The 18255-nt window shown below is 49.3% G+C and overlaps 1 protein-coding gene across 4 annotated transcripts in view; it reads right to left on the bottom strand.

Moving 5' to 3' along the window:
• LOC105185566 (protein couch potato) overlaps positions 1–18255 on the bottom strand; it is a 113618-nt gene that overhangs the window by 1541 nt on the left and 93822 nt on the right. For 2 of the 4 annotated variants that reach the window (XM_025307333.1, XM_025307334.1), the window contains exons 7-9: positions 12740–12945; positions 4427–4631; positions 2273–2362 (exon numbers count right to left, since the gene is read on the bottom strand). In XM_025307333.1, the coding sequence (XP_025163118.1) occupies positions 2303–2362; positions 4427–4631; positions 12740–12945 (471 nt within the window). In that variant the 3' untranslated portion in view covers positions 2273–2302. The remainder of the gene's footprint in view (positions 1–2272; positions 2363–4426; positions 4632–12739; positions 12946–18255) is intronic. The other 2 variants (XM_011145171.3, XM_011145173.3) reach the window with 2 other exon arrangements.

Genomic DNA, 18255 nt, shown 5'->3' with positions numbered 1-18255 from the left:
GTATAAAGCGCTGGATACATCCCGATATAATGAAGAAAATATTTTAATACAAAATTCCCGTCGAAGAGGGAAGCACGAGAGCGCCGCGGGTCTTCGACGGGGTACAAAAGGAGACGAGCTGTACGGCGGGGACATGACGCGTTTCAAAAATTTAAACGCTTCGGGATTTGCACGGGGAAAAGATTCGGATATTAAAATCCGCGCGGCTGGGAATTCCGGGAAGAGAAGTCTACAAATTGAATGTATGCAAGCACGAATGTTCGCGTAAATGCAAAAATCCAAGAGTCCATTAATACCGGAATTGGAAGATTAAACACAACTCTCGACGGTTCCGACGACTCGAGTCCCCCGGGTTCCTCTTTGCTTTCCAACAAAACCTCACACACACACACACACACACACACACACACACACACACACACACACACACACACACACACACACACACACACACACATACATACACACAATCATACGCATGAGAAAAGGAGAGTTTTAGTCCATTCAACATAAATGTAAATGCAAAAGGTTCATGACGTACAATGTGTATATGTTTGTCCATATCTGTATGTGTGCGTGTGTACGGGAGAGAAAAAGAGAGAGAGAAAATATTCATAGAACTACGATCTCGCGCGCAAGTCTGCGAGTACGGAAAAGAGCAAGAGTTTTAATTCATCGGATGTCCCAGCAGGTGGACGATGCGGTACTGTCAGACGTCTCCATAAAACGAGGTGAATTAACGATGACGTGTTCCGCGCCCAGCCCCGAGAGCGGAGCGCGTATCGATCCTTTAATTCGAAAAGGGGGAGGTCGATCTGGCCGCGACACGACGGCGGCAGCGGCGGCGGCGGCGGCGGCGGCGGCGGCGACGGCGGCGACGGCGGCTCCGTTTGTAGCGTGACCAATAGTAACTTTTCGGCATCACGTATGAATAAACAAGCCGCGAAACAATCGCGGCCGAGCGAACGCTATCGATCCGCCGATTTCAAAGCGAATGGTCGAGCGCGACCTGCAGCGCTTTTTCGCCGCGCGAACGATCGATGTTTTTTTCTTCCCCGCGGTGACACACTTTCGCCTGCGAACACGATTTTCAAATATCTCGAGCGGCTCACCGGAGATCCGCGGGATTCTACAAACACCTCGGTCTCCCTTCTTTGGGTTCGCGAGGGAGACGTGTAATTACGTTTATTCGGTGGATTCTGGAATACTTAAATGTCTCCGGAGCCGCGCACCGACGTCGCTGATGAAACCAACTTCACGGTGGATAATTAAATTTTTTCTATCGTTCAAGGCAAAAAGTAGGTTTATAAACGAGAAAAGGTCATCGCTAAGTTTATATCTCTGGCGGGTTATATCGGTGCGAGTTGCATCTCGCTCTTTTCTCTCTTTTTCTCGTTTCCTTCACCCGAAATTTGCAGCGAAAAGTCGCGCGTTCTCGCGCGACTTTTGGATCCTTGGACCGCGCTCGGTTTTCACGCGAAAGAACCTCCTCCGTTCGGCCGGAAGCCGAAGATGCGAAACTTCCCCCTTTCTTTCGTCGTGGCTTCGACCGCCACGCACGAATCGTATGCTTATCATTGTCATGAGCCTCGCTGAAATACCACTACCATATCTCGGCCAAATGAACGACTCCGCCAACTTCATTTAATGCAGCTTAATTACTTAGCTAATTAATTAGTTCAATCCTTTTAACGGTCGGATAACCTGCAAGTTGAACTTAGTTCAGCCCTTAAATTACGTAAGTGGAATCGATCCTTGAATGTCCGACAGGTATTCCTTCATCGGCGGAAATACGGCCTCGATTAAAAGCGGAACCTCGGAGTCATCGTTCTGTCTGACTTGTTCTCTTCTCTTTTTTTTTCCGCCTCGCGCGGCTTCCCGCCGCGATCATGCGGACTCCGACTCGTTTTGTTCAAGTCGATCGGTATCGAATCGAGGGCGAAATCAATTTTGAAGCAACAAATCGTTCTGATCGTCCGCACGTTCTTCCGACAAAAGAGGAAAAATAAAGAGAAACAGAAATTTGCATACTCGCAATCTTTTACGTGCTTTACGAAAGATCTTTATTTTTTTAAGTATGGAAAAAATCTCTATGACGTAAGAGAGAAAGAGAGAAGCGATTGGCTTCCAGTGAAATTTTGATATGCACACAGGCTTGATCGTCGGACTGCCGCGAATACGAATCATGAATTGTGAACCGGGTAAAGGCCGCTAAAGGATAATTTACGGCGAAAATCGATCGCTTTTAATAGTATAATAGTAATGTGTATACCTTCCAAACCCGATTTTGTCCCAAGCGTTATTACAGCCAATTAGTAAACGTTGCTACGTTGGATGGTTGGTGCATAGTGCATCGATGCATCTATATGGTACAGTCGTAAAAACCATAAACAAATACAGCAAAAATCAACATACACAGGATAAAAAAACAAACGGATCTCACGTAGGTAGTGTGAGGGACGGGAAGGGGAGGGGGGGGGGGTAGGATGCACATAGGAACGAGCAGCCGAAGACGAACGAATCTTGTCGATCGAGTGGAGTCGATCGATCGTGGGAAGATGCAGGTTATACAGTGGGACGAAAGAAATGGAGCCTGGAACTGTATAATTCCGCCGCTCGATGTAGTTTTTTGGCTCGCTCGTTTGCATCTTTATTATTGTCGCGCGCGCGCGCGCGCGCGCGCGGCTCGTTTTCGCCGTCGTAGTCTCTGGTCGAGCATCGACGAGCACCTCGGAGTTCCCGAGGAGCTCGTCTCCCTCCGCGGATGGAAGCCCGGAGGAAGGAGGAGAGAAGATCGAGCAGAGAGAATAATAATCCGGATCGAAGAGCCGGATAACCCAGGAAACGCAGGGTGACCACTCGTGGTGGCTCCGATCGAGCGGCAGAAGAACAAGAGAGGCTGGAGACTGGGTGAGAGACAAGGGCGGGAGAAAAAGACCGAAACAAAGGCAGAAAGAACGAAAGAGAGCGAAAGAAAGACAGGACTCGCGTATGACCGCCGGCTTTTCGCGCGGCCGGCAGGCGATTAACAAGGCGGTGGAGAATTGCCGATTGACAATTGGCATCCGGGCCGCGCACGGCCGAATTGCGGCGTAGTCCTCGACAGGACGGCCGTCGTCGTCGTCGGCCCTTCAGCCGGATTTAATTGGCCTTCAAAGCGCGACGGTCCGTCTGTCGTCTCGAGGCGAGCGCGCTGCGCTCTCTCGAGGGCGAAACCGTGCGGATTAGATCGGAATAATGACCGAATTAATTGGATCCGGGATCCGCCGGGGCCGACGTTGTCTCGGCTGGCGCCGATGACAATAATAAGGACCCGAATTTGCGCGTGCAAATTCGCCGAGGACGATTCCCGGCGCCACGGACGTGGGAAAATTCGCCTCGCACGCGCGCCGTCGGGATTCTGCGAACTCGTCGAAATTCGTCGCCGGCTTCGATCCTTGGACGAGAACGTGCGGCTGTGCTCCGGTGAAACGTCACGAGTACCCTACCCGTAGACCTTGCACGCTGCGACAGCGCAGCGCGATTGCGAGAAGACGCAATCGATTCCGCAAGATGTGCAAAGGCGTGAGCGAGCGCGACCTCGCGCTCGTCGTCACACGTGCCAATTTCAGCCAGCGGATTTTGCCGCGTCTCGGTCTTTTCGTATCGTTCATAGCCTTGCGTAGCCTCTCTGATGAATTGCTTTCGGTTCCTCTTGCGAGTTCGATCGTTCGAATGAGAAACTTCCTCCCGGAATAATGTTGTCGAAGTGGTCAATCTTTCGCTATTTACGCGTCCACCTGGTGTCCACATTCGATGGGGTGTGTCGCCGGAAGCACAGCCCCGCGTGTTCGTCGTCGATCGCATCTTCGCAGAGGCGGCTCTACCGTCGAGCGATGAATACCCAGAGTCTCGTGTGCGTACGTGCGTGCGTGTGTGTGTGTGTGTGTGTGTGTGTGTGTGTGTGTGTGGGTGTGTGGGTGTCTAGTGCGTGTACATGTACGTGTGCGCGCAAAAGGTCTCGTGTTAGACCACACGGTAAATACACTCGTGCCGTGAGAGGGTCTGCGCGTAAGCGAGAGCCCTGGGTGTTCCGGAGGCTTCAAGTACGCAAGCTTCTCGCATGACCGCAATAAACACTCTCGTGTAGGCTCTCTCTCCCTCTCGCCGGATTGCTCTGGATTGCCCCATCGCGAGCGCCACGTACGCGAGAAGAGAAGCTTCTTTGGCTCTCCGGCCCTCCGAATTTCTTCTTCCTCTTATATGCCCTCTCCTGGCACCGTGCCGTCGCGCGTCGAGCCCGCGAACCGATTTTCCCCAGGTAACGAACACGAGACCGGTCCTACGAGCTCTCGCGCAAGGACCTCTCACCTATATCTCCCCTCGCACGTAGAGCCGCCCCCGCGTCCTTCGTAGCGGTCTATTCGTAGCATAAAGTGGAACCTACTTCGAACCAGAGATTTGTGAAGCCCACCTCGGCCATTTTTGACTTTGCATATTCGATTCGTATCGCTCCCCGGTCGGAGGAGAGGAGAAAGGATCCTTGGAGAGTGGCCATCGCCTGGGCCGCGTAGCGAACGTCTTGGTATTCGATAAAGGCCACTGGCGAGCCTCCCTTCGTGTGCATACGAAGCCGGGAGAAACCAGGAAAACTGTGCACAAATAAGAGAAGCGTACAGTACGTGCTCTAGTTAGTCGTAAAGACAGTACTTTGGCAATAGGGGGTGGGGGGCAAGGGTCGGGGTGGTCGACGGGTGGGGGTGGTTAAGAGGGGTTTGGCTGGGTTCTTGGTTACTGCTTGGTTTGCCATTGATGGTGTGTGTTGGTGGTATCACGCCGAGGGAGTGCCGACACGGGCTGATTACACCGCGGGGGACGCGACGCGAGGCCGGGATCGAGTTTGGATCGTTAACGGCTGTGGTAATTATTTTCTTCGACACGCGCGCGCACACACACACACACACACGTGCATGCGTGCGAGTCGTTTTCGGAAATTTCCGGATAAACTCGACCGCGCACGCACCGTGTAATCTTGAGTAATCGTTTGCGAGAGACTTGTCGTTTCGCCTGAGAATTGGCAAAATATTACTTTACTCCGTAAGCGAGTTCAAAAATATAAAATACCGCACGAATAATCGTAGACACTTTTCGAAGAGAAAACTACATCTAAAAGATTGTTTGAAAAGGTGTTTTACGGTGTGTGTGTGTGTGTGTGTGTGTGTGTGTGTGTGTGACAAAGGAAAATAAATAATAAAATCTCCAAATTAGAATGCGTAGAGTGCACTTTATCAGTAGTGGACTTGAATGTAAAATAAGGCTCTCAAAATTTACGATTAATTTCGAAATGAAGAGGTTATATCTATACACGCTGGTCATGCTGGAATAAATTAATGAGACTCTGCGGTCTCCACTTCCGAGAGAGAGAGAGAGAGAGAGAGAGAGAGAGAGAGAGAGAGAGAGAGAGAGAGAGAGAGAGAGAGAGAGACCTCGTCCGGTGAAATTCAGCTGAAACTGAAACCCCGTCGGACTTATCCTCTCGCTGTGCTACTCGCTCGACGCGAAACAACAAATTCGGCGGAGCTATTCGCGAGCCAACATCGGCGTGAACAATCTCGCGAGTCTCCGCGATCAGAGCGCGATCGTCCGCGGCGTCGACATCAGCCCCTCCTCGTGTGCAAGCCCGTTCTCGGCACCCCGACAGTTAGTAAACGGCATTGGTCGCATGGTATTGGCGTTGGTACGGGTACTAGTACACAGGTGCGTCCTATATGCCTACGATCTACGACGGTGGCAAATGATTAGCGGATGTCGGTGATGTTTGGAGGCGGTGCTGTTAGTACAAAGCTTTCGGCGCTCACGACCAACTTCCACGACGTCCCGCCGACGCGGCGGCGTCGGCGTCGTCGTCGTCGCTCTCCCGGACGACGGAACGACGGGATTTCGGTGCGGACATTACTCGATGCTTCCCATTCGTTTGCCCGTTACCCTTTAGCGTCGATTACTATGGTCATTGACCTCCGACGGGCTTACCGAGTCGACTGCGTAGCGCGCCGCGCATCGAGAATAAACACAAATCAGACCGGTAAATCCGGAGATTCTGCGAGTGCGACCGATGCATACACATACACACACACACACATACACACTCACTCACTCACTCACTCACATGTGCGCACGGATATCTGTGAATACGCATATAGTGTGCGAGCCGATGCGCTCGCACAAATTAGTGACTCCCATCGACTCGGAGATCACTCTCGAAACTCATACTTGATGATTGATTGCGAAATCGCTAACTTTTAAACAGTTTAGACAAACCAAGTGGAATTAAATTTAGATGGGTGGTTTCGATAACTTTCCATGTAGACGAATCCAGTTATCGTTAATGAGATGTTTCAAATGACCGTTTAAAGTATCCCGGAAGAAATGTTTTTTTCGTTCGACAAAATGCCTCAGACAGGAGGCTGCGTCAAACGTTCGTTGTTTGATCGTCCTCTTGGAACAACTTTTGTCCGAAACATTTCTTCGTGTAATAAATTCCTTCCGAGATATTTCAAGCGGGCTTTTGAAATATATACAGAATGAATCACTCGGTATATATTTCTCTATTAACGTGGAGTATCAGTTCGGGTGTACCTTTAAAAGGTGTACCTTTAAAAGGTGTACCTTTAAAGGGTGTACCTTTAAAGGGAATTAAGACAAAAGATTACACCGGTAGTGAAACGTTAATTAATCGGGTTTGGGGCTTCTGAAGTATGCTAATGATATATCCCGCAACAAGAGAGACTCTCAATTCTCAAACTCTGCTCTCGGTTATTCCCCGCCGCGGATCGTTAATCGTTTGACTTACTAAACTCACGAGTGATCCGCGCATTTGTAAAGCTTCACTGCCGCGCCGAACCTCGATATTAAGAACCCCGAAACGCGAAACTGGATGAAATAAAGTCGCGCGCGCGCGCGTTTCCAAACGCGTTAGTTCACTTCCGGCACTTCCGGCACTTCCGTCACTCTGGATAAATGACGCGCTCGCGCGCGTGAGATATCAACAAATAATATTCTCGCTGTACCTTCTGCGACGCAGCGCTGCGTGAAAACTTGCTGCGGCATCGAGGAAGTGGAAAAATCTTCTCTTGCTTGTTTTTCCTCTTGCTGTTTTGACAAACGTATCCTCGCTTAAACCTACCAACGCGTAATAATTACCCGTGCAAGAACAATGGTTAAATTATACGCGGCGAGCGCAATGTACTCACACACGTCGTCGTCGTTGTCGTCGTGTCGTCGTCGGTGACGGCGGCGGCGGCGGCGGCGGCGACGACGACGACGACGACGACGATGACGATAACGACGACGACGACAACGACAACGACGACAAAATTCCGTCGGATACTCTCCCGTGAGCTACCGAAAATTGCAGAATGCGCGGCGTGCCTCTCGCACGTGCAAACGCGTGTAATTAACTCAGGCACCCACTTGCGAATTCATACTGCAGAACTCCGGGGTTTGCGGGATAATGAGATTTCGTGGGCTAATTATACGAGGGGTAGAAGGGTTTCTCTATTGGCGACGGAACTAGCTAGACAGTCGCTCACAGACTTCCGTCAACGCCGAAACTCGAAAGAGTAGTGAAGTAGTAGAGCTCGCTGTTTGCGCGTCGCGCGTCGAGCGGATCGTTATCAACGTGTTACCAACGTAACAATTCTTACGTGGACGGAGATTCTAGCGAAACTTAATTAAATAATCGCTTCGTGCACACTACTTCGTACACGACGTGGTGCGTATATACGTCATGAGACACTCCGAAAGAGTGCAGGAAAATACGTATCTCCGAGCGAGGCATCGTCAGAGTTCGTCGCATTAAAATTGAACAAGGATCCATTTCGCTAAATACACATCAGCGCAAAATTGACTCTCCACGAGAGCTTGAGGAGAATTGAAATGTCGACTACGGTTCGGGGGGTGTTTCCACGCGAGTACCATCGACGGCGTACGACGAGTTTGAAAATGAGAAATCTAGTGATCGCAACAGCCAACGCGTTAAATTCGGAGAGAGAAGAAGTTCTCGTCGCGCGACTAAGTGGTCTCTGTAATTGGATGAAACTTCACTGAAACCCCTTTCACCATGTGCGCGATATGTGCGAGACTCGCGTCTTATTTTAAAACCGCATTTCGCGACCTGCGCTTGTTTTATAAAAAATTTTACGATTCTCGCAGACTGTCATATATTAGCAGAGAAAGAGAGAGAGAGAGAGAGAGAGAGAGAAAGTTATATCATTAACCGCGTATATTTTTAGATCGCCCGAAACCTCGTCAATTTTTTATCTCCCCGTCGTGAATGACCTTGAATCCTCGAATTTCGACATCTTCGAACGTGCCCGAGTAGTCGCGAAGCGAATAGCGAACAGCCGGTTGCCAGTTGCAGCGTGAGTCGATTTAACTCAACTTTAACACTAAAACTATGCACCAAGTCGAAAATAACTACTTCGTAATTACCTATGAAAGTTTCTCAAATTTCTACGTAACGGTGCATTTTATATCACTGGCGGACGTCGAATGAGAGACTGAAAAAAAGAACAAACAAACACTTTTGCCTTCGCGTAAGGTATTTTTTTGAAAAACCTCTCATTTCTCGGGCGCTCCGGTAGAAACAGGTCGCGCTAATTCTAACGTTGAGAGAGAGAGAGAGAGAGAGAGAGAGAGAGAGAGAGAGAGAGAGAGAGAACGTAGAAGGCACTCCTGACCTCGTTAGAAAAAATGTGTCTGAACCATTCTGTGCAAACCGACTAGACACGCGCGTTTCTCCGTCGTAGCCGAGTCCGGCAAATTCAAGGCTCACTTCAACGTCCAAATAATCAGACTGATGACTGTAGCAGTCGAGAAACACGAGAAACGCCGAAGCGACTACTCCCGACGATCAATCGCGCGCCACCGGAAATACTCAAACAGTGCCGCGCGTATAATATAATTCCACGGAGCAGTTTCTCCAAATTAATTCACTGGGTTCTCTCCCTCCCTCCCTCCCTCCCCCCGCCGCCGCCTCCCACCCACGTCCTCTTGCCCAGGGCGCGCCGAGGGAATTATTAGACGAAACGAGTGATCGCGAGATTCGCGTCATTAATCGCCGCGTTAACGAATATTTCTTCTCACCGGATTGATTCTTTTTCCCTCGCTTGTATTCTCCTGCTTTGTTTTCTCCTAGCTCCGTAATAATTCCCGCGTACAGATACGCACGCACGTATACACAGACACATACACACGAGAAACGAGGCGGATAAGCAGTGAAGCCGATTCAACATGGACGTCTGATATCGAAAGGAGTCGGCCGCAATTCCCGGAGCAATGATTCAAGACGCGCGGCCGGCGCCGAACCGAGGCGTCGTAACCCGAGGCGTACTTCAAGATCGTGGGAAGGTTCCGCATGGCGGGGCAGGTGGAAATAATTTATTAAACGGACGCAACCGTAATGCACGGCCGGATAACATATTTTAACTCCGTCGTTTGTCGGACTACTCGCTCGCTCGCGCGCGTTCTAATTGCGAGTTTCTCTTTCTATCTTTCTCCCCCTCTTTCTCTCTTGCAATTAGCAATCTCTCGCCGCTGCATATGATGCCGATTTTGCGTTTCGCATTCCCTCTGACCCGCGCGCGCACGTGTATGTGTACGTGTGTGTGTGTGTGTGTGTGTGCGTGTGTGTGCGTGTGCGTGTGCGTGTGCGTGTGCGTGTGCGTGTGTGTGTGTGTGTGTGTGTGTGTGTGTGTGTGTGTGTGTGTGTGTGTGTGTGTGTGTGTGTGTGTGGGGGTGGGTGTGCCAGTCGCACGATCGCGGTCGACGCGATAATTAACAGCGTATGCTAATGAGCACAATAAACATCGACGAGGTAAGAGTGAAGATCATTCGGCCCTGCTGCGGGGTTCAGCGCGCATGAGAAATTTCATTGTTCCCTTCAATTCCCGTCGATAAACTTTGCGTCAATCGCTGTAGAGTGTAGGTGATGATAATTGTGAAAACGCAGTTGTGCAAAGTGGATTTATGTCCATATTCATCCACTTATTAAAATTACTGTCAAAATTTTATTTGTTAAAATATCTCATATACACTACATTACGAGTCTGTATGCATATCCGACGAAATATCGAGGTAATCGTAATCATTACAAAATTGATGCTCATTATTCTCGAAAAATATGGTATGTCCAAAAATAACCGATAACACCGATTGTTCTTCAACTTCTTCATCTCCGAAGCTTTCGAGCTTCTTCCGCAGTCACGGAAATTTCCTTACGGCTGACGGTCTTCAAGAATACCTCGTCGGTGGTGCGATACATCGATGTGTGCGCGCACACGTGTCGTAGAAATATATCCGCGGAGACCGATAAGAACGCGCGTTATCGACTCGATCTCGAACTTCGCGATTACGTTCTTTGCACGACGGATGTAGGAGAATCCTTGGACACGCGAGTCGCGATCCTTGCGCCAGAGTCATTGCGTAACTTCCACGCCACACAGGCCTTCCGCGAGATTTCCACCTGCGACGCGGTGTTTACGCGACTTAACCCGCGAACCGACGTACTACCGTGGACGGTAAGGTCGCCCGCTGTATTTTGCAGGAGTTTCGGAATGCATCCGTCTTGTCCGACGGAAGAATCGTCCCGCTGGAAAACAAACTGTCCCGTTGGACAAGACGGATGCGCTCCGCAACTCACGCGAAGAATAGAAGGGGGCAACGGCTTTCTGTATCCACGATTGTGCATGCGACCGCCTGAAAGTTCGGGCCACCTTACTGGCAACTGTTTCTGTACGATCGGAGAATTTTCTGCGTCGAATCGAATCGATAAAATTCCATCCGGATCGGGCCGAGAGTTAAAATTTGACTAACGTGGCCTGTAGGTTGCGAGTAATTTTGGAACTGCGGCTGAATAACAATTCGTCACAAAACTACAGGACGCTTCGAACTTTGGAGCGGTAATGTAATTTGCAAACGAGCGTCTCGCGATACAGAAAGAGTCGCGAGAGAAATATCGAGAGATACAAGAAATATGGGCGTAGTTTTATAGACGCAATGACTCGACTCGATCCGCGCGGTCGAAGGTTCAAGGATCGAAGGATCTTTGGACTTTCCGTTACGCGATGGAAAATCGAGAAATCCAAACGACTCCGGAGATCAGTTCACCAACGAAGCGGCCGACAATATCAGACGTTCCTTTCCCCGCTTTAAACCACGCCAGTTTTCGCTAGAAACCGTAAACGCACCGCGACGGTATCGCTACTACGTGACGCGTACGATAAGATCCACGCGTATCGGCCCCCGTATCGTAAATTGCATACACTGGGTGGCCCATGTAAGGCTCAACTGCACGATCAATTTTAATCGTTCTACTCCCGAATTTTATAGATCCCGAAGGTCCTTAAATCTGTTTCAAGACTTACCCTCATTCATCCCCTTTGATAGGTAGGGCGCGGGTAACTTTAAAATTCCAAACAGCCGCGCTATTGCTCGGACCTTTTGCGTGTTATTTTCGAGTGGAAAACATTTTGGGTCAAATTTGAGCGAAAAACGTGTACGTGAGGTAAAAGTACCAATGCCGCGATGACGTAATAACTCTGGACAATTATTTCGGTCCGTACATTCGGATATTTAAATTTTCAACACACATAGAATATGTATACGTAGATATCAAGTTGAATGCTTAAATGTTTAAAAGTTTGTAGTTAAAACATGAGCGCGCGCGCGCACACACACACACACACACACACACACACAAGTATATTTCATATTATAATTTCGTAAATATTCATAAAAGATTAATGTTCAGAGTTATAGGCACGTGTCCCATCATTGATACTTTTACCTTACTTACTCAATGATTCAGGAAATGATTCGTCTGTGTAAAAATATTTACGCATGTCCAATGAAATTCGTATAATTAATAATTATATATGTATATATATTCTTGCGAGTCTCTGGTAGACCAGTTGTTGAGCCTTACGTGGGCTACCTGTATACATCGCTTGCAGGCACGCACAAACGCAGGCGTAAACGCGCGTTCGACTTATCGAGGCAACCATCACCGTCGTTGTTATCATAATGCTCGTAATAATCTGTCTTTTCGTTTAAACAACGCATCAGTCGGCCGATTACGACGAATGCGCGATCTCTCTCCAAATGCGTTAGAAAAACTTGGAATATATCTCGTAGACCAGAGTTACGCACACTGCTGTACACGTGATTTTCTTCTTCTTATCACAGAGATGTTAAAACTGCCAAAGCAATTCTGTTCTTTACACGCTTCCTCCTCCTCGATAAAGATCAGCTTTGTGAAATATTATTTGTTGACGTTATATATACCTGTGTAAAGATTATAAACCAAAGATAAAAGACGCCTTCGCCGTGGTCGCGATGTCAGTAACGGAGACATGAAGGCAAAGACGAGCGCAGTTAGACACACCTTCGTCGCGAAGTTAGACACACTTTGCGACTCGCGTACGCTATTTCTGACAATTGATCCTGCGACGACGATTGAACCTACATCGCCGTCGACATGGGTGAAGAAGGCAGCACGCTGGCTGCGTCCTGCGGCGCGACTGTCCTTAAAATCTCGAATAATCACGCGCGTAAGTGGGCTGCGCGCGCTCGCGCGAGATTCGCATACGATTAAAGATACACCCGGAGTCGTCGATAATGAGCCGCGCGTCGGATTAAAACTCGATCGGTCGGCGAGTGCCGGGTATCGCGGCGCGTCGCGGGATGCTGCGGGATGTCTGACCTGCTGAAGATGTCCTTTAGCTCATGCTCGGACACGAACTGGCCCAGGTTCGCCACGAAGAGGGTGGAGCACTGCGCGTTGCCGGCTATGTTGGGCTGCGACGAGGGTGACCCGACCGGTGACGCCAGTGCCGGCGACGGTAGAAAATGAGGCAGCGACGCGTGTATCGACGTCAGCGTCGTAGGATGCGGCAGGGACATAGGCGCCTGGAAATATAAATACATCCTCGTCATCACTCGACCCGCTTCATCGGTCGGTCGGTCTATCTGCGAGTGCGATAGACCGACGCATTCGCGCGTCACGAACCTACCCCGACATCACATTGGTCCCTTTGAAAAACAAAAAAAAAATAAAAAGAAACGAACAAAATATCGTGTTTTTCAGCCACTCGCTAAAGGTCAGCCGACCGATCCGCCGAATCGGACGGACGAATACTCTCTGAATTTCCGTGAGCAAAACTCCGCTCGCGCGACAGCCGACAAGTGTTGGATGACTTTTTCACTGATATTATTATTAGCATAATTGTGACATAGGACATGCTCGAAGGACGAGGCAACAGCTAGCAATTGATTTCATGCCTGAGCCAGAGAGAAATATAGTAAAGAAGAAAATAAAAAACTGTTATTTTTGTTAAATGAAAAGAAGGTCGGTAGATGGTCGGTAGAAATAATTAGATAAAGTGTGCGGGAATATCAATGTTGGCTGCGTCGTAAGTAGCTGGCTCGCGTTACGCAGAGCGAAAATATCCGCTCGAAACCGAAGGGTGAATCTGACTTAGGATCCTTTAGTAGGGCCGGTGATGGGAAAACTGCAACGCGTTTTCCCGGTGCACGCACCACTCGCGTTCAACAGGAGAATTGATTGTTTAGCGAGTCTCGGGGGGATAAGTTTTCCTACTTTGAAGTTCAGCGAGGTAAGAGCGCAACAATTTCCCGCCGCCGTCTGACTGGGACAAATTCACCGTAATCGAGCGAAACGCGCACTCGTGTGGATGGAGAATCCATTCCGCGGTTCGAGTGAAACATTCGCTTCCCTTGTGATTCCGGGCGGCCGCGGCGGCATCTTCGCTGTCGCTTCGAGCGAATCCTCACTGGTCCCTCACTGCGAGCTCACTCCGGGAAACTTAAAGAGAATGCATCTACGTCGATGCATTCATCGCGTCGCACGTCGACGTGCGCGAAAACACGCCGAAAGACGTCCGGAGAGAATGTCGTTCGATCCGAAGGACGTTCTCCGTCGGATTCGCGCGACGCGGTCCTTGAGACACTCTCTCTCTCTCTCTCTCTCTCTCTCTCTCTCTCGTTCTCGCGAGCGCGATTTGTACGCAGAGCAAGACGGACGACGTATTCTCGATCTTCATTCGCCTCGACGTTGAAACGACGACGCTTCCTTCGGACGCGGTGACCTCAGGTGGCATTACGTCGCCGCGGACGATAATGTTATTTAATAGAAGGTGTTATTTAATAGGAGAAATAACTCGGTGTTTTTCAGTATTGACGTCTCGGAGACTCGTCTTGCGTACCGATCAGTCGTATTTGTAAAAGCACGCACCTCCGCGTACTCTTATAATGCGTTCTATTAATAGACTTGAAATAGAATGTTCCATTACGCGGTTGACCACGTTGTCGCGGCGATTTGCGTGACGCGGTCGCGAGACTACGCGGCGGATCCTTCAGGTTGCGCTGCGCGCAAACACGCGGCGGATACATTGCAACGCGACGGAGGACGGAGGAACCGCGAGTTATTTGTGCCATCGACGGTTACTCATTAGCTCGGCAAAGCTCGACGACAGGTCTCGACTCGAATCCGAGTCGAGCTCGAGAGCGCGTTTAATCGACTCGGACCTCGAGTAGGATATTCGACTTAATAAGCCGCGACGTTATTGCTTTACCGGCTCTCCTCGGCTCGTTATCCGTCGAGTGGATACCTCGAGGTACCGAGGCGCACTCCGCTCCCCTTTTATTTCCGTTAAAGGAACGGCGAGAGAGATGCGTACGGGGAAAAAGGAGATAACAGTGGCAATCCCGGCTGGAGAGCCTTCGATTTATCAAACGTTCGATGCTACGGATTCCCTCTCGCTCGCTCCTCTCCGCTCGTCCGCTCGGCGCCTCGGGCCGCGCGCGCGGAATATCAAGAATATCCTCTCGATTTTAGTAATAGGGATGATTTCGCGCTCGAGATTTCGCGCGAGCCGCGAAATTGGCTTACCGCGAGAGAGCCCAATCATTCCCGGACGTATCTCCTCCCCGCCGCGCCGCGCGGTTCTTTTGAATTTTCCTCTCGCTCGACGCTCGCCGATATCCCCGCCGAAATAACGACGCCGTACGTCCGAATATCGGCGCTGGCGGGACTCGCCTTTAGGGTCACGATTTATCTCTCGCGCGCGAAAACCGGCTGCGCTCCTTGGCACCACGGGGCATTCCCGCGGAGATTTATAGGCGCCGGCATCGACCGCGAGGTAGCGAGGAGACCCCGCCGTAGATTCGTGAGTGTATCGAACGTTCCGATAATCGGGCGATAAAAATTTCCCGCTGCTCATATATAGCTCATGTATAGCTAAGAATGTTTGCCCCGGTGTAATCGACGATTTTTAAAGAGCAGACTCGGGACGAACGCAATTCGATGCAGGAGATCTCGCAGGAGACCCGAGAATTCGCTTACTTACCGGTACGAGAAAAACACGATAAGTTACTCACGGTAAACCAAATTGGCGCATAATTTCGCAGTGTGTGTACTCTCCGACGGAAGTTTGTCTAGGAAAAAAAGAAATTTTTATAACGTTTTAAAGCCCTCTTGCTCTCTCGGAGATTTAAAATGACGTACAAAAACATTACAAAAATTCCCTTTTTTTTTCTCGGAAACACAAACTTCCGTCAGGAAGCAAACATTACGAAATTCAGCGGCAACCCAATAATTGAGATGATTACCCGTGATAACCAAGACAGCTATTCGTACAAGGCAAAAATGAAGACGGAATAAAATGAAGACAGCTACTTGCATAACGAAGAACAATACATAATTTCAGTTGCATCAACAGTAATCACAAGCACAAGCGATAAGCGGCAATAAATAATCATAATAACGAGTAACAATTGTAATAACTCACGATAACGAAACGTTGTACGTCGCGCAGGAAGTTCAGGTAAAAACGGAGAGATACCGCTCGGAGAGAGGTACCGACGAATCTGCGAATCCAACGAGAAAAGCCGAAAGTCTCGGAATCAATAAGAAAAAAAAAGCCCGGCCCGGAACGACACGAAAATAACACTCGCGCAGGGCGTCTTATCGCGATCCCGCGATCCTCGCATTCGCGATTACTCCACGAGTCGCGCGGTGACGGCGCGGCGGAATGATATTGACCCGCTATCAGACGCAGCGCAAAAGACATTTACGCGTAATATACCGTTGTGCGGGATCGATGCGGCTACACAGATTGTATCGGCGTTCGCGTTCGTGACCACAGCGTCGCGCCGCTGCCGCCGCTATTTATCCTCATCGAAATCGGTAGTGAGGTGTTCGCGACCAAGTTATGGCCCTGCTACATAACGCGTGACGGGTACCCGTGTGAACCTGGCACAAGCCTATGCGATATTAAAAATCAATAGAGCCGTGCCGAGCGAATCGGTGCCCGTTCGTACCACCGATACCTTAAAGGGGTTGGAGGGTACACTCGCAGCCAGAAACTTTTCCGATTCTTCGAGCGAGTAAACGCGTTCGCACGCTCTCTCGTTAGCCTTACCTCTCGTACCTGTCGATAAGTAAAACATGTCTGTTTACTCTTTGAGTCTCTCTCGCGGGGCGGAATCGCGCTCGAAACGCGCGGGGAAAGTGGCGGGTATTTGCACTCGAAGCTACAGTGGAAATATCGCCGTTCGAAATTGCAGGAGTGAGTGTTTCGCTCAAGCTTAGATTGGATTCCGACATCCGTATGAGCGAATGTTTCGATCGATCATAGCGAATACGTCCCTGTGGCGGCGGTGAAGTGCGTCAGATCCACTCTTCAATTACGAGTGAAAAATTACTCGAATCCGAGCGACTGTGGAATTTCGCTGCAAAACGCTAGGAGAATGCTCGGGAACCTCGCGAAAATCCCCGCGAGATTCTTCGGCGTTCAAAATGCTTCACCGTTTGTCTTGTCGCGCGCCGGATGTGAAGCGCATAAGTAAAAAAGGAATTACAACAACCCCGATGCGGAAACGCGAGATGCAACTTTGTAATAAATAACCAAGCCGTCTTTGCTCGTCGTCGTCTCTTCGAGTGGAGGAAAGAAAGCAGAAGGGAACAGAGAAAGAGAGACGTGTACATATCCCTCGGTGTAATTCTTCACGCGTTTCTACATTACCGCCGCTAATTATCTAATGTGCAGCTTATCAATTTATTTACGGACACGTCTCGCTCTTCATTCGTTTTCATTAACAATGACGAGAGGTAACTGTCTTTTAACTATAGATATCATCATGATAAATCCACGAAAAATCCACGACAAAATTTTAAACGCTCTTTTCTCTCTCTCTCTCTCTCTCTCTCTCTCTCTCTCAATCTCTCTCTCTCTCTCTCTCTCTCTCTCTCTCTCTCTCTCTCTCTCTGCCTCTCTCGTGGCTCATGTGAAAATAAAATGCGGAGCGAACGAGACGGTCAGACTGTGCTGGATGTCGTGCGGCTGGAAAAAGCAAGCCGCGGTTTTATTAACGTCGGTCTCCGTAATTAATCCATGTCGCGACAAACTTCGGAAGCATCGCAATAGTTTCGAAACACCGGCGATTCGAAGTTCGCGTGACGCAAGTCCGCACGACGACCGAGCGCACGCCAGTTTCTGCGAGGACTGCGCGAGTCGCGCGCGCATATCGATTCGTATAGAGCAACGGAGAACGAACGCGTAATATTCGGACTTTTGCTTTAACGCGCGCGCGTCAGAAAATATCTAGAAAATGCGAAAGTTTATTCGGTGGATACCTACCAGCGTGTTTATTTAATGCACATATTTTTGCACTGAGACAAAATATTTTGCAAACGAGCACAATTTTAGTTTTGTCAATTTTCTTCAAGTTTTTTCCATTCTCCGTTTATTCCATTTTCTATTTTCCATTTTTCATTTAAATAAAAGAATTTGCACTTTGACAAATATGTTATCAATATCCGCCGGTGGAGGTGAACATTTTTGAAAAGTATTACTTTTTAAAAATTATTTCCTCTCTCAGTGTAACGTTCGTCGCCTCGAATCGTCGACTTTCGCGCGACTAGACGCGCGCGGGACAGACAACGAAATCTCAGTCTTCACTTAATCGTGCGCGACTTTGCTCGAACGGCTCTAAAAATGGAGAATCAATCGCCCGGAAGATTTAAAGACGCAATAGTTCCCCAGAATTGAGATCAAGCTCAGTATTAAACTCAATTAGAGCAGTTATTAGAACAAAGATTCAATTGGAGCAGAAAATTATACACGGTGCAAAGTGTGTGGCAGTCGCGTGAAACGAAAACACACATAAACACTTTCAAGTTACCATAGAGAGGCTCAC

Source organism: Harpegnathos saltator, unplaced genomic scaffold, assembly GCF_003227715.2.
Source record: "Harpegnathos saltator strain DR-91 unplaced genomic scaffold, Hsal_v8.6 scaffold845, whole genome shotgun sequence".
Classification (NCBI taxonomy): domain Eukaryota; kingdom Metazoa; phylum Arthropoda; class Insecta; order Hymenoptera; family Formicidae; genus Harpegnathos; species Harpegnathos saltator.
This window is presented reverse-complemented; position numbering and strand designations above follow the sequence as displayed.